We start from the raw sequence: 25,566 nt of genomic DNA, 5'->3' as shown, positions 1-25,566 counted from the left end.
GAATGATCTGTACACTGTAAATGTTTGAGAGAAATACAAAAAGAGGAATAACATTCTGTGGCATGTGAAATTTTGAGAAATTCCAGTTTGGTGTCCATATATGAACACTTATCGGAGCATAGGTTCCCTTATTTGTCCTCCTATCTGTGACTGCCTGCATATAGCAGTGGAGTTGAGTAGTTAAATAGCGAGACCGTGTGACCTGAAAGCCCAGAGTATTTACTTTCAGCTCTTCAATAATAGTTTGCTGACCTTTAATCTAAAATAAGACTAAAAAGATGAGAATTTCGGTAGACTGCCCTAATGTTGGTGAGGGGTCTGTTTTGGTCTAACAATAAAAATGCCATTTATAATAAAAGTTTTACACATAGTATATCCAAATCAAGCATTTAAAGATAAGCCAAATTTTTTTTTTAAATTTGCCAGTAATGGAAAAATCCCTTCTGTCAGGAAAAAGTTTGACAAAATATTGGTTATATATTATATTTCATTTAAAGAAATGATTCCTCAGATCATTTAACAAAAAATAGAGTCATCCAGTTTAACTAAGGAGTAGGGTGTGGGGTGGGGAGGTAGAGTATTTGTTTAACTTCATTGAATTTATAGAAAATTGAGGTATATGTGCTTGTTTTAGGAATCCCATTTTTATGATCATGCATTGGCAGGCCGTTGGCTTCCTTTTCTGGTATCATTAGTGAGTGAAAGGTTGATATGTTTGTAATTTTGTAATTTGTTGTTTTGGCTCTGCTGTAGTCTAATAATATCAGACAACAAAAATTGTTAGAAGCATATATAATATAGGAGTAAATCTGTTTTGAAAGCCTTTGCTAGAGCAGTAGTTCTCAGACTTGTGTTCATAAGGATCACCTGGGACATTTCTTAAATATAAACAATTTGGACATTATCTCTTCTATATCAGATTGTATACAGCAGTACTTCTAAGCCTATCTGTGATGAAAGACTGATTTTTCCCCAATCTGTCATGGAATGAAACTTCTGAAAGATATAATAAAATTTAATTACTAGGAAAGTAGAATAGACAGAGACATAAAAAATTGCAAGTCTTTGTTTTTCTTATTAGATTCGATAGACTTGAAATTACTCTGCCAGAATGCTATGAGATATAAAAGACTCTGACTCTCTCCGTTTTTATACTTGTTATGAATCAACACATAACTGGACACCATACTCTAAGAAGCACTGCTTTGGAAGTCATCTCAAAATTTGCATGTTTTAGCAGCAACTGTGATTTAAATGCAGATATAGTATATGGACCAAATTCTGAAATTTTTGAAAAACACTTCTTTTAAAAAGTCAGAGAGTAAATGACTTTATCAGCCATAAGAACAGCTAGGGATATTTATTTATTGATTTTATTTATTCATTTATTTATTTATCTATTTAAAAAATATTTTTAAAAAAGATTTTGTTTATTTGACAGAGATCACAAGTAGGCAGTGAGGCAGCCAGAGAGTGAAAGCAGGCTCCCTACTGAGCAGAGAGCCTGATGTGGGGCTTGATCCCAGGACCCTGGGATCATGACCTGAGCCGAAGGCAGAGGCTTTAACCCATTGAGCCACCTAGGCGCCCCTGTTTTAAAGATTTTATTTATTTATTCACCAGAGAAAAAGGGAGAGAGAGACAGCAAGCATAAGCAGGGGGAGCTTCGGGCAGAAGAGAAGCAGACTGCCCGCATAGCAAGAAGCCTGATGTGGGACTCAATCCCAGGACCCTGGGATGATAATCTGAGCTGAAGGCAGCCACTTAACCAGCTGAGTCACCCAGGCGTTGTCCCAAGTAGGGACTTTTAAAACCACATGCTTTTTTTTTTAAATCTAGTTGCCAGTTATACAGTTATATTCATTTCAGGTGTATAAGATAGTAATTCAGCAAGTCTGTCCCTTATGCTACATTCACAAATGTAGCTACCATCTGTTACCATACAACGCTTTTGTAATACCATTGACTATATTCCCTATGCTGTGCCTCGCGCTTCCTTATGATTAGTAACTCATTCTAGATCTGGAAGCCCGTATCTCCTGTTCCCTTTCACCCATTTTTGCCTATCCCCTTTGGCAATCATCAGTTTTTCTTAGTATTTCTGGATCTGTTTCTGCTTTTTATTTCTTAATTTTTTAGATTTCACATGTAAGTGAAATCATATGGTGTTTGTCTTTCTTAGTCTGACTTATTTCACTTAGTATAATATCCTCTAGGTCCATTTTGTCACAAATGGTAAGATCTCATTCTTTTTTATGGCTGAGTAATATGTATGTAAACCACATCCTATCCATTCATCTATCAGTGGATGCTGACTTGCTTCCATATCTTGGCTAATACCCATTAGTGGAATTACTAGATCATTTGGTATTTTTAATTTTTTGAGGAACCGCCATACTGTTTTCCACAATGGCTACACTGGTCTGCATTCCCACCAACAGTGCACAAGGTACCTTTTGCTCTACATCCCCTGGTGCGTTCTGGAAAATAAAATATTCTACAAAATATAATATTTCTGGAAAATAAAAATTCTACAAAATAATGATTTGTGTCCTGAAAATGTACCCTCCAGGTAAGTTAGATATTAACTAAGAGGAGTAGTCATGCATGGTGTATTATAATAGGTTCAACTAGAATGCTAAAATTTTTCCAGGTAAGTAAGCTTTTTTTCTAATTTGGCCATATTTGTGGTTGGTTTAATTTTAAACATAATGTCTTTACAGAGGTTTGTCTCCTGCAGAAGCAGAATTTAATTACCTGAACACAGCACGTACCTTAGAACTCTATGGAGTTGAATTCCACTATGCAAGGGTAAGTAAAGAGAACTAATTTGATGCTGCTGAGTTAGGCTTCGTTTACTCAGTATGAAAGTTTTTATTTAATGTGCTGTTAGGATTAAGCAAATGGAATAACTAGTGAGTGCCGCCAGCATAGTTGCACTGAATAGAAGTATTTTCACAATCACTTAAGATTTAATATCTGAAGAGAGGAGGAATGGTTGAAGTGGGTTTTTCATGTTATTTTTCTTCAAGCTAGTGTTCTACGTTATAAAGGTGATTTTTGCAGACCATAAGAGATAATAAAACTATATAGAAAAAGTAGAGTTTTTTTGCGTTCATTATCATTATAAAAGATGCTTTCACCTCAGTGAGGCTTGTGTTGTTTTCATCATTTGGTGACATCATTATAAATTTTTATTTATAAAGCACAGAATGAAATATATTAACATACTTTGGTTGTGTTTCTCCTTTGCCACAAATCCCTTTATTAAGATGGATTTTACAGTCATTGGCTTCTTCTACACAGCACTCTGTAACAACTTCTTTATCGTGTCAAACTTTGCTGCTTCCAGAAACCCTTTTCTGCTGTTGTAGACATATTTCTAAGTGGCAATTCTTCATTTGTGTGTCTCTAACTAGATTGCTGTCATGATCTCTTCATCAAGAGGTTATAGTCCTTTAGAAGTAACTGGAGTACAGCTTTTCTACATGACCAGTGAAAAGTGGAATTATGGGTAATCACTGGTTCAATTGGTAATAGGTTTTATATTCTCTTGGGACAAATTGCTAAGCCTAATAAGAATAACAGCCTAAAAGGGAGTTAAGTTTTCCTTAGATAGATATTTTAAATTTATTTTAATGTACACATTCAGTGTGTGCTCCATGAAGTGGTTTTATTGTTGAGGGCCTCACCTGACCATGATCTTCAAGAGAGGAGTGTTAATTCTTACATTTCACGAAGCTAGGTCAATCCCTTCTTTAAAAAACTGAATGACTTGCTTTCCTCACCTGACTGTATCTGGTAATTCTGAATGCTTGTAACTTGGTAATCTGTCTGATTCCTATTAAAATGTGTAGGTAAGGCTCTCTTGAACTTTTTGTTTTCTTTAAAAATGTGCTCCATCCCCCCTCAACCTGTTTGGGGGTTGTTATATTTTAACATTGTTCTCCAAAATGTAACATAGTGTTCAATATTTGTATAACTCGACTTTGTTTTTTTATCATTATAAAGTTTAAAACTGTGGAGCTTTACATATGTGAAGTAAACTATGGTTAACAATAAAAAGGCTACTAGGGGCTCCTTGGTGGCTCAGTGGTTTAAGCCTCTGCCTTAGGCTCAGGTCATGATCTCCAGGTTCTGGGAGGAGATCTCCAGGTCCTGGAGAGTTGGAGGTCCAACTCTCTCTGCCTGCCCCTCTGTTTGCTTGTGATCTCTCTGTCTGTGAAATAGATAAATAAAATCTTTAAAAAAAAATTACTAAATTCAGTCATTTTAGTTCTTAGCAGTTTTGTAAAGGTAGTGTAATTTGCTTTCTGATCTCACTGATTGCTGTCAATGAAGTACAAAGAGTGTTAAGACTTTTCTTTTTTAATTTAAGTGACATGCTGGATCTCATACATAATTAACCATGTTATTTATTGATTTGATTAAGGATTTTTTGTTTGATTTGATTTGATTGAGGATTTGATTAGGATTTTTGTTGTTTAAATTATTAGATTATAAAACCCTTTCTAAGAAGGCCGTAAATGTAGAGTAACATTAAATTAATTTAAGTTTTAAGTGATCAAAGGTATTTAGAAATGTATTTGTACTGATAAAAAATGCCAGGAAAGGATGTTTCTGTTGTGTGTGGATACCAAGAACTCAAGAAGAAAACATGCAGATGTTCATTGAATGTGAAGGGGAATTTTACAACACCCTGAACAAGAAGGAAAAGGAAAAAAAAAGTGGAAGGGAGAGTAAATATAAAGAGAATACTTAAGTTTTAACTCACTGTCACAAGGGAAAGTGTGTTTGAAATAATATTTTATTTGGAAAAATTAGGTAAGATGTTTTCTGACTGCTTCAAAATGTAGATTGAAAATCAGAAAGTAGAACAAGTTATTTATAGCAATCTGCAAAATATAAACAGGATTTAGAGCATTCATTGAGGTGGGTCTGATAGGTCCCTTCCACGGTGTTGGTGCAAAGAGTTGCTTAGTGAGCAAAACATCAATTATTCCTGCCCTCATGGAGCTTGCAGAATGGTGGGGGAGAAGGAAATGGAGCATGTATTGACAATTAAATATGTGAAAACATGAAGGGAAAAGTACAGAATACTATGGGATTATATGACAGAATATCTAATCCAGCCTGGGAACAAAGAGTAGGGAAGGCTTTTTAGAAGAAGTAATTTATTGAAGCCAGAATAATGAAAAAGAATTAGCCAAGAGAGTGGTTTTCACTGTGGACCATCAATATGAATAAAGACCTGAAATCAATAGAGATCATGGCATATTTGAGAAAATAAGAACATTTTGTATATCTAGAAGATTATGAATAAGGGAAAAGGAAATGTAGAGGAAAAAGAAGAATGAAAACCTCAGGAGAAAAAGATTTGGGGGGAGAAAACAGGGTATTTTGTTTTTTAAAATAATGTATTTGGGTTTTGGTTTTGTGTGTAAGTTTTAGCACATGTGTAGATTCATGTAACTACTACCACATAGTCCATTACCCCCAAAATCTTGCTTGTGCTACTCCTTTGTAATCTAACCTCCTTTCCCCGATCCCTGGCAACCACTGGTCTGTTCTCTGACTCCATAGTTTTATCCTTTCCGCCATGTCTCATAAACGGAATCCTTTGTTATGTAAACTTCTGAGACTGGTTTTTTACAGTAACATATTTGAGATTTATCCAAGTTATTATGTATTTCAGTAGTTAATTCCTTTTTGTGTGTAGTCATTCACCCATTGAAGAACATCTGGATTGTTTCTGGTAGTTGTGTTTTGTTTTTGTTTTTTATTAATAGACTACTGCAGAAAATTCATTTACACATTTTTGTGTGGATTTAAGTTCTTACTTCTGTAGGGTAAAAACCCCATAGTGGGGTTGCTGGGTCATATGGTAAGTGTCTATTTTGCTTTATATGAAACTGCCAAATTGTTTTCCAGAGTGTGTGAACCACTTTGTATCCCTACTAGCAATATTTGTAAGTTCCTGTTATTCACATCCTTTTTGATATGAGGTGCTGTCCATTTTGTTTTGTTTCTTTGTAAGCTTTTCTAATAGGTGTGTTTTATCTTACATGGATTTACTTTGCATTTCTTTAATGACTAATTATGTTGAGTATTGTATCTTTGATGAATGTCTATTCAGATGTTTTGCCCATTATTTAAGTTCATTGTTTCTTTTCTTGCTCTTGTTTTTTTAAAACTATATATTCTAGATACACTATGGGTACAGCAGTGAGTAAGGCAGATAAAACCAAACCCTTACGATGCTTGCATTCTGTTGGGCAGAACAGATTATAAAGTAATTGAGTACATCAGAATACATAGCAGGTGTTATGTGGGAGTAAAGTTCAGTAACAGGCAAAATACCAGTCTGTACTGATAGAAGTGAGAATAGCAGTCACTCCTGGAAGGGTTTTATTAGCTGGGAGGCTCATGAGGGAGCCCTCTTGGATTTTGAAAATATGTGTATTAGTTTGTCATGGTTACAAAGATGTGTGTATATATATGTATATGTATACATGTAAACTTTTGGGTTGCACATTTAAGATATGTATATTTTACTATATATACATTATACTCAATTTTCTTTAGTTAACTGAATAAATAATAGATGGTAATAGCTGCTATGGAGAAAAATTACCTGAGAAAGGGGATGGAGACAACCAGAAGTAGGGTATCAGTGCCACCCTCACTGAGAAGATTAAACAGAAGGTATAATGCATATACCTAGGGGAGGAAACATCAGTCATAGATCATGAAATAGGTTGCTTAGCAGTTCAAGGAACAGCAGAGGTGAATATAATCTTTTTAATCACTTCCTTTTCTTAGATTCCATCCTTTAGAATATTTATATAGGTGTTTTAATTAATGTGTTTAAGGATTTTTATTACAATATTGTTTGTAATACTAAAAAATTAGAAACACTCTGAATGAACAAAAATGGTTAAGAAATTATGACAAGGGTGCCTGGGTGGCTCAGTGGGTTAAACCGCTGCCTTCGGCTCAGGTCATGATTTCAGGGTCCTGGGATAGAGTCCCGCATCAGGCTCTCTGCTCAGCAGGGAGCCTGCTTCCCTCTCTCTCTCTCTCTCTCTCTGCCTGATCTCTCTCTGTCAAATAAATAAATACAATCTTTAAAAAAAAGAAATTATGACAAATCCATATTTTGGAATAATATGCAGCAATAAAAATTGATGAGTTAGAGGTATATAGATATGAAAAGATGTCTATGAAATGCTAAGTGCAAAAGAAAAATTGCAGAATTATATATCCTAGTTTTTATTAAATTGTGTATATATATAATACGTATTTTTTAAATAAACATAAAGATCTAAAAGAGTATACATCTCAAAGTATTTATCTCTGGGGAATGAGACAGAGAAGGTGAGGGATGTTCATTGACTTCTTGATATTTCTATATTGTTTTTGAAATATTTTATAATTACAAATGATTAAGGGAATTATTTTAATAGCTACCCCATAGGACTTAAAATTAATGTCGCCCCCATCCACAATACATAAAATTTTAGTGGGACTGAGTTACTTTACTCTTCATATGTGACAATACACAGGTTGGAATAATACGTAGTCCTAGCTGTTTAGATTATGTTTACAACAGGAGTCTCCAAAGGAAAGGAGGGATGGCTCTTACAGGGGAACATGAAATGAACAATTGAGGATGTGGAAAATATTAGAAGATCTACTCATATCGGAAATCTCATCCTTTTACATTGCTATTTTTTAAATCTTTTCTAAAATAGAACAGAACTACAAGTATGTACTATATTTTAGTGAACATCTGCAAGTCAAGCGGTAGATTTTTTAAAATTTTTATTTATTTATTTGAGAGCAAGAGAGAGAGAGAGCACGAGCAGGGGAGAGAAGCAGAGGGAGATGCTGGGAGCCTGATGGTGGGACTTGATCCCAGGACTGAGTAATCATGACCTGAGCCAAAGGCAGAGGCTTATCTTAGCCACCCAGACGCCATAGGCAGTAGGTTTTAGCCAGCCATTTCAGAAACACTCTTTGAGCCCTCTCCCAGTAACAGTCTCTTCCCTAATTGTATTTTTTTTTTTTATGGTTTTATCACCCAAGTGTGCCTTCCTAGATAATACAACTTGGTTTTGCATTTTGTTTTTTTTAAACTGGTAGCTTTAAATCTGTTAATCCTTCCTTTCTTAAAATTTTCTTGTGAAAGAATTTGATCATTTCACCTTCAATTTCTTATTGTGTGGACTTTACTGATCATATATATTCATGGTATAATTCAACATGTTCTGCTATTCTGTGTATTTCTTCTAGGTTGCAGCTTGATCAAGAGGCATGTTTGGAATTAGATTGATCCGTTTTTTGTATTATTTTGTGAGGAGGTACATAACATCCAGGTTTCCCTTTTTTAGTGTTAACAACCATTGATGTTCAGTGCCTGGATCCATTAATTCACTGGAGGCAGCAAAACAGAAAATCTTAATTCTTTTTTTGTTTTTACTTATTCATTGGGATATTTTATAGGGAGTTCCTTCCCTTCTTTTAGTCTTTGATTACTGAGTAGCACAGTTCGTATATGAAAAGCAGGGAAAAGTGCTATTTGATTCTTTCCTATTTGCTGAGTTTTCAGGTTAGTGAATTGGTTCCCTCCCATCCTTACAGATATACAAATACATTTTTAAAATAGTATCGTTTGTTCATAGATTAAATATTTTTGACAGGTTTCAGTATTTTACCATCTTTTTCCTTATTGAAGCTCAAATTATCCCTTCTTGTTACTTTGTTCTTTTGATCCTTTAGTCCTTTTGACGTGACCTTTGTAGTCAGCTTCCATGCTATCTAGTATTTTAAGATGTTTCAGGCTCATTTTATCTATTTACTGCCATAGACCAGGAATTAGCTATTTTTTCAAGAAGTCCTTGTTTGTTTTAATGCAAAATGATATTTTAAAAATCTCAATCTGACTGATAAGAATGTTCATTCCTACTAGTTTGTCATTATTTCTGTGCTGTTTAAGTGTACAGAGTTGGAATCTTTGTTTCTACAAACCTATATTGAGATACACAGAATATTTTAATTCTTAGAGGACCCAAGGGATTCCAGAATTAGAATATTCCACAATTAATTATGTTTTCATCGCACATTACACTTAAAGCTATAATTTTAATATCACCATATCATTTATTACTGAAATGGTTAAAAATTTTCCCCAACTTTTTGTGGTTGCTTTAAATTTACATTGTCAAGTCATATAGCCACTGCATATTGTGATCTCTCCCTTTTAATCATTATTTAATCTAAGTTCCATAGGTAACTATATCTATAAAGCTCATTATAAGTATTTATAATCAGGGATTATATGAAACATTTCCTCTAGTATTGTGCCTAAGTAAGTATAAGGATATTACCATCAGTAATCAATTGAGAAACACTTACTTGAGAACCAGGCTCTGTGAGCAATGTAAAATTATATAATGGTTCATTGATGCTCAGAGTATGACCACAGACTGGCAATGATCTATGAACTATTTATTACTAGTCCAGGATAAATTCAGAAATTGAGAAACCTTTGTAGCATTCTGACACCAACTGTATGATCACTAAAGTTTTTAGAAGTATTAATACCTGAAAGATTAGAAATTTAAACAAACAAACAAACAAACCTAACTGGCCCTTTCCCACAGGTAGTTTACCGTAGGCAGTCCTTTATATATATACTATCCCAGCCATTGTCACATAGCTGACTGTATTTATGTGTTTCAGATGAGTGGTTTAAGAAACAGATAAATATCCAGGTGAGAAACTTGTAGATATGGGCTAATGAAATTTTCACAGAGAAGATGGTCTCCATCTGGTTTAGTTTGATGTGTCAGAGAGACATGAAGTAATGGGAACTGCATTAATGAAATATGTAGTTATGTGTACACAAGACATCCTGGAACTGGCCTGTTAGGAAAAGACAGTTTTTAACTAGTTGGAAGGGGGAGATAAAATGGGATGAGATGGTTGTTTAAAGACCTTCAGTGCCAAGCTAAATAGCTGAGACTTCCTACTGATGATAGCAATCATTCTTTTTTCTTTTTTTAATAAATTTTATTTATTTGTCAGAGAGCAGGGAGAGTGGCTGGTGGAGGGAGAAGGAGGCTCCCCACCCAGCAAGGAGCCTGATATGAGATTCAGCCCCTGCCCCTGGGGTCACGACCTGAGCCAAAGGCAGATGCTCAACTGACTAAGCCACCCAGGCATCCAGGATAAGTTAAATAAATCCATTCATTTAACTTACGAGTACAGTTGACCCTTGCACAACACAGAGTTTCCAAGTGTCAGCCCCTTACTTCTTCCGCCAGTACAGCCAGAAATCTTCATATAACTTCTGATTCCCCCAGAACTTTCTCTTTTTTTGAAAGATTTTATTTATTTTATTTGACAGAGAGCACAAGTAGGCAGAGTGGCAGGCAGAGGGAGAGGGAGAAGAGGCTCTCTGCTGATCAGGGAATGCGATACGGGGCTCAATCCCAGGACCCTGGCATCATATCTGACCTGAAGGCAGCTGCTCAACTGACTGAGCCACCCAGCAGCCCCCAAAAACTTAATTATTAATAGCCAACTGCTGACCCAAAGCCTTACTGATAACATAGTCGATTAACACACATTTTCAATGTTATATGTATGTATTATATACTATGTTCTTAAAATAAACTAGAAAAAAGAAAATGTTACTAAAAAAAATCATGAGGAAAAAATACATTTACAGGACTGTATTGATAAGTGTACTCTGTTTATAAGATGATGTGTCAGTACCTACATCAACTTAAAGATATGAAACACTGTAGACGTTAAATGTATTACTAACACTAGACATCAAAAATGAAAAGTTAATGTGAAAAAGAAATTCATAAGGTGTAATGATTCAGACATTAATAATGAAGAAGTAGCAGTATGGATGCTATATGGTAGTGTAGCCTATATACTAAAGAATGAATCCTTTTAAAATGTTTATGGCATACAGTATTACAGTTATAGTCCTAATACAATATGGGAAACATTGTTAATTTAAAAAAATCTCCTTACCTGTGATGACAGGCTGAAACGCAGTCTCTCCAATTATGAGAGAAAGAGGCATACTGCACAATAATGTAATTTTTTGAAAGCAAAGTTATAAAACATTGAGAAAGCTCAGGCTCCTGGGTGACTCAGTTGGTTAAGCGACTGACACTTGATTTTTGGCCTAGGTCATGATCTCAGGGTCCTGGTATCAAGCCCCCCATTCAGCTCTGTGTTCAGCAAGGAGTCTGCTTATGATTCTCTCCCTTACCTCCATCTGCTCATCCCCCACACATGTGCTCTCTGTCTCTTTCTGATAATTCTTTTAAAAAAATTTAAGAAACCTAACACCTCATTAACTTTATACTAAATACTACTGAGTTTATTCTTATATAAGGATAGGCTATCCACTTCCATATGAGTCTTGAGCTTGATGTTCTACAGGCAGATACTTAGACATTGTCAATGATGATGACACAGAAATATTTAGTTCTTGCTGTGCAGTTAGATTTCTGCACAAAGATACCCACACAAGATATAACAGATAAGTTTACTAACTGAATGGCATGATGATTATTTACTATTCATTAATTGGAAGTTAACTGTCATAAGGTCTTTATCCTTGTCATCTTCATGCTGAGGAGGAAGATGAGGGTTTGGTCTTACTGTCTCAGAGATAGCAGAGGTATAAGAAGTGGAGGAGGTGGAAGGGAGAGGCAGGAGAGGCAGGCACACTTGGTGTAACTTAATGAAAATGCATTGTAATTTCTGACTTATTCTTTTACTTTTTCATTTCTCTAAAGAAGTTGAGGGTACTAATTCTCCTTTCACTGTTTTCATTTTATTGCTCATATCATAGAAGGGCCCGTGTTGTAAAAGAACTCAAAAGCAGTCTTAAATAATCAGAACTCTTCTACCAGATTGTCAAATATCAGTTCATTTGCTGCACTGTTTATTCTTCCTCATTATCTGGCACTGGTTTGGAAGCACTAAACCTCTACTCAAGTCATCTACTGGTAATCTTGTGATATGTTGTTTGTTAGCTCTTGAATTTCTTCAAAGGTCCATAGCATTAAACCTTTCACCGTCCATCATTTTGCCATATCTGCAATCTCTCTCATGATTTTCTTTACTGGCTCTATTGTAAATTCTATAAAGTCATGCACAGGTGGTATCTGGACAGTTTTCTCCAGGATTTTTTTTTAGTTCGGGCTTGATGGCTTTCACAACCTTTTTTATAACAATGGCACCCTCAATAGTGTGAGCTTTCCAAAGTTGTATGATATTCTACCAGGATTCTTTCCTGTAGCATGGACAATCCTTTCCATAGAGACCATGTGTAATGAGCCTTACAGGTCCTTATGACCCCCTGACCTAGAGGCTGAATTAGAGATGTGTTTGAGGGCAAGTAGAATACTTTGATATCCTGGGTATTGTCCGATATCAAAAGAACTTCAAAAGGCAGTCCCTTACAGGCAAATTACTTTCTTTTTTTTTTTTTTTTTTTTTAAGATTTTATTTATTTATCAGAGAGAGAGAGGGGGAGAGAGCGAGCACAGGCAGACAGAATGGCAGGCAGAGGCAGAGGGAGAAGCAGGCTCCCTGCTGAGCAAGGAGTCCGATGTGGGACTCGATCCCAGGACGCTGGGATCATGACCTGAGCCGAAGGCAGCTGCTTAACCAACTGAGCCACCCAGGCGTCCCGGCAAATTACTTTCTTAATTGAGGGACAAAGCATTGATGGAACCAATCTAGAAAATGAGTTCTCGTTGTCCAGGCCTTCTTGTACAGCCAAAAACTGGCAGATGGTATTCATCTTTTCCCTTCAAATGTGGAAGGTTAGCAGCTTTATAGATATAGGCAGTCCTAATCAAAAACCCAACTGGATGTGCACAAAACAGACTTAGTCTGTCTTTTTCTGCTTAAAATCTATAGGCTTGCTTCTCTTCCTTACTAATAAATGCCACAGCTGCGGACCTCAGTGTATGGTACATATCAAGCAGTTCAGCTTTTTCCTTGTAATGTCATGATTTTCTTTGCTTGGGAACACTTCCAGCATCACTAAGTAGCACTTTGTATGGGTCCCATGATGTTACTGGAGGTTTACAGTATTCCACTAAACACATTGAAAAATAAGCAACAACTACAAGAGATCACTTTTACTGCTATATGCAATTTTTTGAAGAGATGGAACTGCTCACGCAGAGATGATTAGTGTCACACAGTTTTAAGCAGGTACTGGCAACACTTGTGCTCACAATAGCAACAGGAGGCTATGGAATTATTACAGTAATACAGTGTGTACTGTAGTAAATAATGTACAGTTCTGATTACATACTGTATCTTTACATTTGTTTACATTTCTCTCAACTGTAATGGTGCCATGTAAATGTGCAGAAGTTTTGGTAAATTTTTCCAATAGATTCATGTGTGTTTTATGATAAATGATAAAGTAGACTAGTATCTACATATATTTTATGCAGTCATGACATACCTTTTAAAAAATTTTTTTTTGCGGGGCGCCTGGGTGGCTCAGTGGGTTAAGCCACTGCCGTCGGCTCAGGTCATGATCTCAGGATCCTGGGATCAAGTCCCACATCGGGCTCTCTGCTCGGTGGGGAGCCTGCTTCTCTCTCTCTCTCTCTCTCTGCCAGCCTCTCTACCTACCTGTGATCTCTCTCTGTCAAATAAATAAATAAAATCTTTAAAAAAAAATTTTTTTTTTGTATTTCTAGACTATGGTTTGTCTGCAGGTTTTTTGAAATTGTTGAAAATCTCCAAAAATTTTTCAAATATATTTATTGAAAAAAGTCTGCATATAAGTAGACCCACAGAGTTCAAACCTGTGTTGTTCATGGGTTAAGTATACAGGGCACTTTTGTACACCTAAGAATACAATAATGGAAAAAGCAAACACCCTAAACTTTGCTACTTAGGTTCTAGTGAAGAAGAGTAAAAAAAAAAAAAAACCAATCAAACAAGGCAATTTGTAGTGTAATATTAGATTGTAGCAAGTGATAAAAAGAAAAGCAAAGATATTTTAAAATAAGGTGGTCATTGTGCATTTTCCAGTCCAATGGAATGAATAGCATTTGTGTCTATTAAGGGCATAAGACTTGTTTTGTTTGATCTTGCCCACTTCTGGCATCACCTTGGGAATTGCCACTTCAAATCTAGATAGCTATAATTTAAGATTTTGAGTTACTAATTTTAAATTATATTAAAATGTATAATTTTATAGTATATAAATTATAATTATAATTTAATTATAATAAATTAATAATTTAAGAATTATATATCTGAACATTTGTTTCCTTTTAAAAAAATTTTTTTTTCTTTTCTCTCTCTCTCTTTTTTTTTCTTAATTTCTTTTGCACCACACTCAGTGCTCCATGCAATACGTGCCTCCTTAATACCCACCACCAGGCTCACCCAACCCCCTACCCGCCTCCCCTCCAAAACCCTCAGTTTGCTTCTCAGAGTCCACAGTCTCTCATAGTTTGTCTCCCTCTCCAGTTTCCCCCAGTTCACTTCTTTCCATCTCCCACTGTCCTCCATGTTATTCCTTATGTTCCACAAGTAAGTGAAGCATATGATAATTGACTCTTTCTGCTTGACTTATTTCACTCAGCATAATCTCCAGTTCCATCCATATTGATACAAAAGTTGGGTATTCATCCTTTCCGATGGAGGCATAATAATCCATAGTATTTATGGACCACATTTTCTTTATCCATTCGTCTGTTGAAGGGCATCTTGATTCTTTCCACAGTTTGGTGACTGTGGCCATTGCTGCTATGAACATTGGGGTACAGATGGCCCTTTTCACTACATCTATATCTTTGGGGTAAATACCTGGTAGTACAATTGCAGGGTCATAGGGTAGCTCTATTTTTAATTTCTTAAGGAATCTCCAAACTGTTTTCCAAACTGGCTGCACCAGCCTGCATTCCCACCAACAGTGTAAGATTGAGATTATTCCTTGCATATTCTCAGATCACAATGCTTTGAGACTGGAACTCAACCACAATAAAAAGTATGGAAGGAATTCAAACACTTGGAAGCTAAAGACCACCCTGCTTAAGAATGTTTGGATCAACCAGGAAATCAAGAACTTAAAATGATTCATGGAAACCAATGAAAATGAAGACACATCAGTACAAAACCTATGGGATAGGGCAAATGAGGTCCTAAGGGGGAAATACATAGCCATCCAAGCCTCCCTCAAAGAAAATTGAAAAATCCAGAATACACCAGTTCTCTTTACACTTTTAAGAACTGGATAATCAACAACAAATTAAGCCAACCCCACACAAGAAGGGAAATAATCAAGATTAGAGCAGAGATCAATGAGAGAAAATAGAGATATAGTAGAACACATTGATGAAACTAGAAGCTGGTTTTTTGAAAGAATCAATAAGATTGATAAACCACTGGCCAAACTAATCCAAAAGAAAAGAGAAAGGACCCAAATTAATAAAATTTTGAATGAAAAGGGAGAGATCATGACTAACACCAAGGAAATAGAAACAGTCATCAGAAATTATTATCAACAGTTATAGGCCAATAAGTTAAGCAACCTAGATGAAATGGATGCATTCCTGGAAACCTGGAAACTTCCAAAACTGAATCAGGAAGAAATTGACAACCTAAATAGACCAATATCTAGTAACTACATTGAAGAAGTGATCATAAACCTCCCAAAACACAAGAGCCCAGGACCTGATGGATTCCCTGGTGAATACTATCAAACGTTCAAAGAAGAAATAATACCTATTCTCCTGAAGCTGTTTCAAAAAATAGAAACAGAAAGAAAACTTCCAGACTCTTTATGAAGCCATCATTACTCTGATCCCCAAACCAGGCAAAGACCCTACCACAAAGGAGAATTTCAGACCAATATCCCTGATGAATATGGATGCCAAGATTCTCAACAAGATCCTAGCTAATAAGATCCAACAGTACATTAAAAAGATTATCTACCGGGGCGCCTTGGTGGCTCAGTGGGTTAAGCCGCTGCCTTCGGCTCGGGTCATGATCTCAGAGTCCTGGGATCGAGTCCCGCATCAGGCTCTCTGCTCAGCGGGGAGCCTGCTTCCCTCTCTCTCTCTCTGCCTGCCTCTCCATCTACTTGTGATTTCTCTCTGTCAAATAAATAAATAAAATCTTTAAAAAAAAAAAAAAAAAAAAAGATTATCTACCATGACCAGGTGGGATTTATCCATGGGATGCAGGGATGGTTTAGCATTCACAAATCAATCAATGTGATAGAACAAATCAGTAGGAGAAGAGAGAAGAGCCCCATGGTCCTCTAAATTGATGCAGAAAAAACATTTGACAAGTTACCGCATCCGTTTGGTCGCCTGGGTGGCTCAATGGGTTAAGCCTCTGCCTTTGGCTCAGGTCATGATCTCAGGGTCCTGGGATCAAGACCCGCATCGGGCTCTCTGCTCAGCGGGGAGTCAGCTTCCCCCTTTCTCTCTGCTTACTTGTGATCCCTCTTTCTCTCTGTCAAATAAATAAAATCTTAAAAAAAAAAAAAAAAAGATACCGCATCCATTCCTGATTAAAACCTTTCAAAGTATAGGGATAGAGGGAACATTCCTCAACTTCATAAAATCAGTCTATGAAAAACCCACAGTGAATATCATCCTCAATGGGAAAACCTGACAGCCTTCCCTTTGAGATCAGGAACACAAGGATGTCTGTTCTCGCCACTGTTGTTCAACATAGTACTAGAAGTGCTAGCAACAGCAATCAGACAACAAAAAGAAGTAAAAGATATTCAAATTGGCAAAGAAGAAGTTAAATTCTCTCTTTTCGCAGATGACATGATACTTTATATGGAAAACCCAAAAGACTCCACCCCCAAACTACTAGAACTCATACAGCAATATAGTAATGTGGCAGGATACAAAATCAATGTACAGAAATCAGTTGCTTTCTTATACACTAACCATGAAAATATAGAAAAAGAAATGAGAGAATCATTTCCATTTGCTATAGCACCAAGAACCATAAGATACCTGGGAATAAACCTAACCAGAAAGGTAGAGGATCTGTACTCGAACTACTGAACACTCATGAAAGAAATTGAAGAAGACACAAAAAGATGGAAGAGCGATCCATGCTTATGGATTAAAAGAATAAAAATTGTTAAAATGTCTATACTGCCTAGAGCAATCTATACTTTCAGTGCCATCCTGATCAAAATTCCACTGGTATTTTTCAAAGAGCTGGAACATTTGAATGGAACCAGAGGAGACCCCAAATTGCTAAGGAAATGTTGAAAAAGAAAAACAAAACTGGGGACATCACATTGCCTGATTTCAAGCTTTACTGCAAAGCTGTGATCACCAAAACAGCATGGTACTGGCACAAAAACAGACACATAGACTAGTGTAACAGATTGTAGAGCCCACATGTGGACCCTTAACTATATGGTCAAATAATCATTGACAGAGCAGGAAAAAATATACAGTGGGGAAAAGTCTCTTCGATAAATGGTGCTGGGAAAATTGGACAGCTATGTATAGAAGAATGAAACTCAACCATTCTCTTATACCATACACAAAGATAAACTCAAAATGGATAAAGGACCTCAATGTGAGGCAGGAATCCATCAGAATCCTAGAGGAGAGCATAGGCAGTAACCTTTTTGACATCGGCCACAGCAACTTCTTTCCAGACATGTCCCCAAAGGCAAAGGAAACAAAAGTGAAAATGAGCTTTTGGGACTTCATCAAAATCAAAACTTTCTGCACAGTATACCTGGGAATAAGTTCAGAGTTTGGTAAAGTGTAAAGTAAAGGAAACAGTCAACAAAACGAAGAGGCCACCCACGGAATGGGAGAAGATATTTGCAAATGACAATACAGACAAAGGGCTGATATCCAGGATCTATAAAGAACTCCTCAAAGTCAACACACATAAAACAGATAATCATGTCAAAAAATCGGCAGAGGACATGAACAAACACTTCTCCAAAGAAGACCTACAAATGGCTAACAGACATATGAAAAAATGTTCATCATCACTAGCCATCAGGGAGGTTCAAATCAAAACTACATTGAGATACCACCTTACACCAGTTAGGATGGCCAAAATGAACAGGGCAGTAAACAACAAAGGTTGGAGAGGATGTGAAGAAAGGGGAACCCTCTAACATTTTTCTGCCAGCATAGCACCTAGATTGGTTTATCTGTTTCTTGAGTTTTGCATGTCTCTTTAATGGTATTGGCTCTTCTCAACTGCTTAGTGATCCTTGGTTGCGTACTTCCTTTTGTATTTGTGATTCCTAGTTCACTTGCTTGGGATATTGTCTAGGTTGTCTTTGCTATGGCCTGCCTTAGGTGATTGTGGAAGAGGGGAGGAATTTTTGCCAGAATGAACATGTCTATAGTTTGCCTATCTCACTTTGGAGTTCTTTATTAATTTTGAGGATCGCTCTCATTTCAGTTTCTACATTCACCATTCACTGTTCTAGGCTGCACCTACTTTTGTGTTCCATAGCTCAATCCAGACAGGGCAGGATTATAGGGTTGGTAGTAGCTAGTTACCTTAGCTGCTCTCTGCCTGATCATCCTAACAGTAATTTGAGGGCTCCCTTTATTTTGTTTATTCATTGTCTGTGAAATTTTATCTGTTGACTATATTTTCTGCCTCGAAATAGAACTTTCTCTTCTGTGTATACTTTAGGCTGTGGTCTTCTTTAATTTTTCTTTCCTTAAATCTGATTTTATCCTCTTACATCTTTACAAATTCCTCAAAATGTCTGGTCCATTGATTATATACCGTCAAGTGTTATAGGTTGTTGTCATGTATCTTCTCCCATGTCTTATGAGATTGGGAGCAGAAGAAGCAATAGGAGCATATATTAAGCCTGCCATTTTGGTTCAAACTTCTAATTGGTGTTCCTTAAAGAATTATTTAAGTAGAAATTATTGAAACTACATTTTAGAGGATTTTTTTCCTGAGGGACACAATTATAAAAATGTTAATTATAATGTCATCAAGTAGTTCTCTCTTCTAAGCATATGAATAGATAAGGGGTAAAAGCATTATTGCTGTATTAGCTTACTTGTAGAATCTTTTAGCCATTAGCAAAACTATTTCAAAGTTGATTAGCATCTGAGAAGAGAATTTAATTCTACTCATTTTTTTAGTAGTGCAGGTTAGCTATTAAAGTTGAATCAGTTATCATGAAAACTCTCTTTCCTCAAAGCATAGTTCAAATTTTCTTTTCTGGAATTTGTTTCAAACTCTCCAATAGTAGTTCCCTACTGTATATACTGCCGTGATGTTTTTGTTGTATTATATTAGTTATATGATTTATCATTATATTAGGAATCTTGTTTTATTATAGGTTACACTCTACCAAACTCTGAACTTCTCCATGTTTTTTTCACTTTTGCAGTCCTAGCACTATATTTACATAGTAAATGTCAGAATAGTTTTGGAAATGGAAAAATGTGTATTAGCTCTTCATTCTACAAGATGAAAAGGCTTTCAATTCCTTATCTCAAAACTCAGTTTCAGTTTAAAGATATGGAAAATCGCAAGATCATTTTTACTTTGGATTAATAAATTTTAATAATGGAACATTTAAGTTTGATGTGAAATAGGTTCTTTGTTTTTATGAGGTAACAATTACCATATGGGTTTATAAATATTATGCAATTATGTGCTGACTTTGAAAATGTTATATTGTGTTAGAAAAACTTATCCTATTTAAAAAAAATATATGTATATATACACACATATATATATCTATATCTTTAACAAGAAAAGCCCAGTATTTTAGATTTGTCATTTTCTTTTTTTGAAGGATCAAAGTAACAATGAAATTATGATTGGAGTGATGTCAGGAGGAATTCTGATTTATAAGAACAGGGTACGAATGAATATCTTTCCATGGTAAGAACTTCCATCAATACTTATGCTTTTATCATTTTATTACCAAGTATAATAATCCATATTAAAGAAGGTGATTGTTGGGGTGCCTGGCTGGCTCAATCAGAGGAGTGTGGCGCTCTTGATCTTGGTCAAAGTCTTGAGTTCAAGCCCCACGTGGGGTATAGAGATTACTTAAATAAAACTTAAAAAATGGAGAAGAAAGAAAGTGGTTGTTAAACTATATTAACGTTGTCATGCAACTTACCCCACCTCAGATGTACTAGAGAATACCAAAATAATTTAATTATTTATTTTAAAGTATGCATAATCCAGACAGTGCAGTATTCGTAGAGAATACTATTTCATGAATTTTTCTCTTAGAGAATCTCTGAATTTGTACTATAGTATAATAGCTAATACTATCATGTTTACTCTGTGTCTTACACCATGTTGATTGCTTTAAATCAGTATTCCATCTAAGTACTTTCAGTGGGGTGCTAGTTTATTAGTTGGAACATGGGCATTGTTGCTGCATCTATGATCCACAGTCACAGTGTTTTAAATTGGGGCTAGGAAAATATGGTGGCTCCTGGGGTTTAAAACCCATCTCTCTTCAGTTTTACTGCTGTACTATCCTTAGCATGTTGTCCTCATTGTCCAGGATGATTCATCTACTGTTACTTTTGTATCCCAGAGTGAGGAAAAAGGAGAAGTAGCATCTGCCACTTTCCTTTAGGGGATAAATAAAAATCATAAAAATCACATCAGTTGTATGTCTTATATGAGTAGCTCTGGTTTTTTAAAATAAATGTAATGATTTTCTTTAGCAGGACAAATACAAAAGAAGTACATTATTATTAATGTGTTTCTCTAAGATACTTCCTTTTAAAAGATTTGGCCCTGATTTTTCACTATCAGATTTTTATCTAATAGATTTTTGTAATTAGTCACTTTCATAATACTTTATTAGAAATATGATAAATGACAGAAGCAATTATTGTAGAAAATAGTCACAGCTTTGTTTAAAAAATATAGATTTCCTAGGTAGGTCACAAAAACATATGAACCATAAAATACAAAAAATGAAATGGCCATCAGACAGTTAAATACTTTTGCTCTTCAAAAGGTACTTTAAAGACGATGATAGTCTCATAAAATACGTATTTGATAAAGGACCTATTAATAATATATAAAGAGCTTTCATAGCTCAGTAATAAGAAGACAGTCTGATTAAAAAGGATAGGCAAAATATTTGAATACACATTTCCACCAAAGGCCATATACAAATGGCAAATGAGCACATGAAAAGATGTTCAGTCATCAGTGAAATGCAGATTAAACCACAGTGAACTACTGCTCACCCACAGAATAGCTCCAGTTAAAAAAAAAATTGACAATACCATATGCTGGCAAGAAACAGAGCACCTGAAATCTCCTACATTCCTGGTAGGAGTGCAAACTAGAGTACCAGCTTTGACTAGCAGTTTCTTTTATTTTTTTAAAGATTTTATTTATTTATTTGACAGACAGAGATCACAAGTAGGCAGAGAGGCAGGCAGAGAGAGAGAGAGAGAGAGAGAGGGAAGCAGGCTTCCTGCGGAGCAGAGAGCCTGATGCGGGGCTCGATCCCAGGACCCTGAGATCATGACCCAAGCCGAAGGCAGCAGCCCAAACCACTGAGCCACCCAGGCGCCCCTAGCAGTTTCTTTTAAAGTTAAACCTAGATTTACCATGTAATCTAGCTTTTCTATACCTGGATGCTTACCCAGGTGAAATGAAAACCTAAATGGAAGAAATTTTTACAGTGATGTTCATAGCTACATTATTTATAGCAACACAAAACAAACCTACAAATACTAGTTGGTGAAAGGATAAGCAAACTATGGTGTATTTCCACAGTGGAATACTGTTAAGCAATAAAAAGAAAGAACTGTTAATACATCAAACTATACGGATGACCTTGCTCTCAAAACTATGCTAAGTGTAAGAAGCCAGACACAAAAGACCACATACTCTGTTTCTATATCTATGAAATTCTGGAAAACCCAATTTACAGAGATAGTAGGCCAGTGGTTGCTAGGAACTGAAAATGGGAGGAGACAATTGACTGCAGAGGGACACCAGGGGAACATTTTGAGGTGATCAAATAATATATGATGATTTTGGTGCTTGGTAGTTACATAACAATACATTTGTCAAAACTCTTTGAATTGTTCATTAAAATTGGTATATTTCATTATATATTACGTAAATAACACCTCTGTAAAGCCCATAAAAGAAAACTAAGTATCACTTAATGTTTCATCTCACATCTTTTAAATGCTTAACTATGTAATTCAAACCCTGGTGTGTTCAGAGGATATAAAACAATTCAAGGCATAGCCCCTGCCTATTATTGGATATGTAAGAATTAATTATAAAATTAATAACGATAAGGAGCCCCTGGTGGCTCAGTCCATTAAGCCTCAGCCTTTGGCTTAACTCATGATCCTAGGGTCCTGGGATCAAGTCCTCCATCAGGCTCCCTGCTCACTGGGGAGACTGCTTCTCCCTCTCCCTCTTCCTGCTGCTCTGCCTGATTGTGTACACTCTCTCTCTCTCTCTCTCTATCTGGCAAATAATGAAATGAAATCTTTTAAAAAATTAATAATGATGGGAAAAAATGTAATTAAAATCTTCAGAGAAGATAATTATCATCAGTTTTTACAACAGTAAAATGATAAATGCACATCTTTGACTTTAATATATATCTGATTTTGCTAAAGACAATTTTAAAAAATAAGTTACATTATATTTTACATTTTATATAAATGTCAGAATCTGAAAAAAATTCTTTTCAGGTCATGTGGATTTAAATGACAGTGATGATCTGAAATTTTCTTTATTTTTTGTGTATATATATATATATATATACATACGTGAATATATATATATATACATGTATATATATATATATATATATATATATTCCTTTTTTATTGTTACAAGGATTCAATCTCTCTAGGGGGGGTAGCTTTTTAATGGCTCTGTGATATTTGAGATTGTTTTTAAAGGGTGAATGAAAATTTCCCCAGTGAAAAAGAAAGTGTGGAAGAGGTATGTGGATTTAGGGAATTAAAGTAGAGGTAACAAGCATTTGCAGAGACCCAATGGTTAGAAAGGGTATGGCAAATTGAGGAAATGATGAGCTATTTGGCTTCTCCTTTAGTTGTCTTTACTGAAGATAGAAGCAAAGGAATCAATTTAAGAAGATGTTGTGTAGAAGAGAAATTAGATTCAGATTGTGAAGGATCCCACATATTCTGTAAGGATTTGGCATATTACTTTCTTGGTAAATATGCTTAGAACTAGTTTAATGTTGAGAAATGAAACTCACACTTCTATGTCTTTATCATACAAGTTAGGTTTTTTTAAAAAAGGATGTCAACGTTTAAGATACTGATTGGAAAGTATATTTTGTTAATTTTAAATTATATTTCCAAGAGTTAAACTGAATAGATGAGATTTAAAGTTGGTAAAGCCACTATATTTGCATCATCATGGAACATAAGGGTTTCTTCTGATCCTGACTACTCATGGCAGAACATACTACCACACTGCTAGGAATACTTAAAGGGTAATTGAATAATTCCCAGAGACTGAGCAAAGACTGGCTTGAGAGAAGAAAACTCCTAAAGGCCCAGCGTTACAAAGGTCCCCACACTTTCATTAGTTTCACTACCACCTGGCACCTCACTGGGTTCCCAAATTGAATACTGTTGAAAAAGCCACTAGTTTTCTGGAGGGGAAGGTGGGGTGAGCAGGGAATTAACCATTTTGAAATATGCTCAGAGCTTTCTCTTCTCCTTAGCAAAGGTCTGCCCTCAAGGAAATCTGTTTTACCCATACTTAACCAGCATGGATTTTACCAGAGAATAACCAAAGTGGGTTATTTCCAGCCTACGTTATACCTTTTTTGTCACCCAAGGAGAGGGTGAGCTGAAAAGCACTGAAGGTTATAACCAAGTAGCACAGACCACTAAACCACTGAGTCCTAATCATAAGTTGAAGAACAGTTTTTCCCCAACCACCCCTCACCTTATTGCCACATTAGCGTGGCTCCTGTATATAACAGGAGAATTCAACTTAAATAACTACAAGGCTCAGATTATTAAAGAAAGTCTCTAGAAAAACCTGAAGACAACAGGGGAGACAAAAACATGGAAACTAAAGGAAATAGTATCCTCAAACACCTACAGCACAAACTGTTCCTTTGAAGACACCATAATTTAATTGGTTTAGTTTCTAAAGGATTCATGTCCTGGGGCATTGTGGAAAACAGTAGAGCAATGTATTGGTAATTGGGGGTGTTTTACAGCTGGATATGTTTATTGAAAGAATGGGATGATTGGTACCACTGTCCTCTCAGGACTGCTGTCGTCATGCCTAAAGTTGTGCATTCCTGAAGAGCAGCAGCAGAAGTTTAACACTGGGGTCTGGGGGTGTAGATGGATTTCATGAAAAAATAATGCAGCTAGCAATAACAAGCTAGGGGCACGGTTGCAAATATCTTTTTGAATTAGTGTTTCTGTTTTCTTTGGGTAAATATCCAGTAATGGAATTATTGCATCATATGGTATCTCTATTTTTTAATTCTCTGAGGAACCTACATACTGTTTTCCACAAACTGGCAGCACTAATTTGCATCCCCACCAACAGTGCACAGGTTTCCCTTTTTTCCATATTCTCACCAATATTTAATTCTTGTATTTCTGGTTTTAGGCTTTTGACAGGTATAAAGGGATGTTGTGGTTTTGATTTGCATTTCCATGAGGATTATTGATGTTGAGTATCTTTCCCTGAGGATATTGATGGCCATTTGTATGTCTTTGGAAAAATGTCTATTCAGGTCCTCTGTCCATTTTTTAATAGATTTCTTTCTTTGTTATTGAGTTGTATGAGTTCTTTATAAATTTTGATCATTAACCCATTATGTAGTACATGGTTTGCAAATACCTTCTCCCATTCTATAAGTTACCTTCTCCCAATTCTGTAAGTTACCTTTTCACTTTGCAGAGAAATTTTGTTTGCAGTGCACAAGGTTTTATATTTTTTTCTTTTGTTATTTGTGTTTTGGTGTCAGGTCCAAAAAAATCACTGCCTAGACCAATGTTGAACTTCTTCCCTATTTTCTTCTAGGAGTTTTATGGAATCAGGTCTTGTGCTTAAGTCTTTGATCTATTTCAAGTTAATTTTTTTAAATGGTGTATGATAGGGGTCCAGTTTTATTTTTCTGCATGTGGCTGTCTAGTTTTCCCAACACCATTTGTTAAAGAGACTATCCTTTCTTCATCAGGTGTTCTTGGCTCCCTATAAATATTAGTTGACCATGTATGTTGGAGATTAATTCTAGGTTCACTCTCTCCATTGGTCTGTGTGTTTATTATAGTAGTACTATACTGTTCTAATTACTGTAGCATTATAGTATAGTTTGAAATTAGTGCTATGTGTCTCCAGTTTTCTTCTTCTTTCTTATTATTGCTTTGGCTGTACATGGTCTTTTGTGATTCCATACAAGTTTTAGGATTGATTTTTCTGTTTCTGTGGAAAATACCATTGGAATTTTGATAGTGATTGTCTTGACTCTATAGATACCTTTGGATAGCA

General features: G+C 35.7%; 1 protein-coding gene across 3 annotated transcripts in view; it reads left to right on the top strand.

Annotated features, from left to right (window-relative positions):
• PTPN4 (protein tyrosine phosphatase non-receptor type 4) overlaps positions 1-25,566 on the top strand; it is a 219,305-nt gene that overhangs the window by 108,177 nt on the left and 85,562 nt on the right. For all 3 annotated transcript variants that reach the window (XM_059166618.1, XM_059166620.1, XM_059166621.1), the window contains 2 exons: positions 2,724-2,811; positions 19,853-19,941. In XM_059166618.1, coding sequence (XP_059022601.1) covers positions 2,724-2,811; positions 19,853-19,941 — 177 coding nt within the window. The remainder of the gene's footprint in view (positions 1-2,723; positions 2,812-19,852; positions 19,942-25,566) is intronic.

Source organism: Mustela lutreola, chromosome 3 (assembly GCF_030435805.1).
Source record: "Mustela lutreola isolate mMusLut2 chromosome 3, mMusLut2.pri, whole genome shotgun sequence".
In the NCBI taxonomy this organism is placed as follows: domain Eukaryota; kingdom Metazoa; phylum Chordata; class Mammalia; order Carnivora; family Mustelidae; genus Mustela; species Mustela lutreola.
This window is presented reverse-complemented; position numbering and strand designations above follow the sequence as displayed.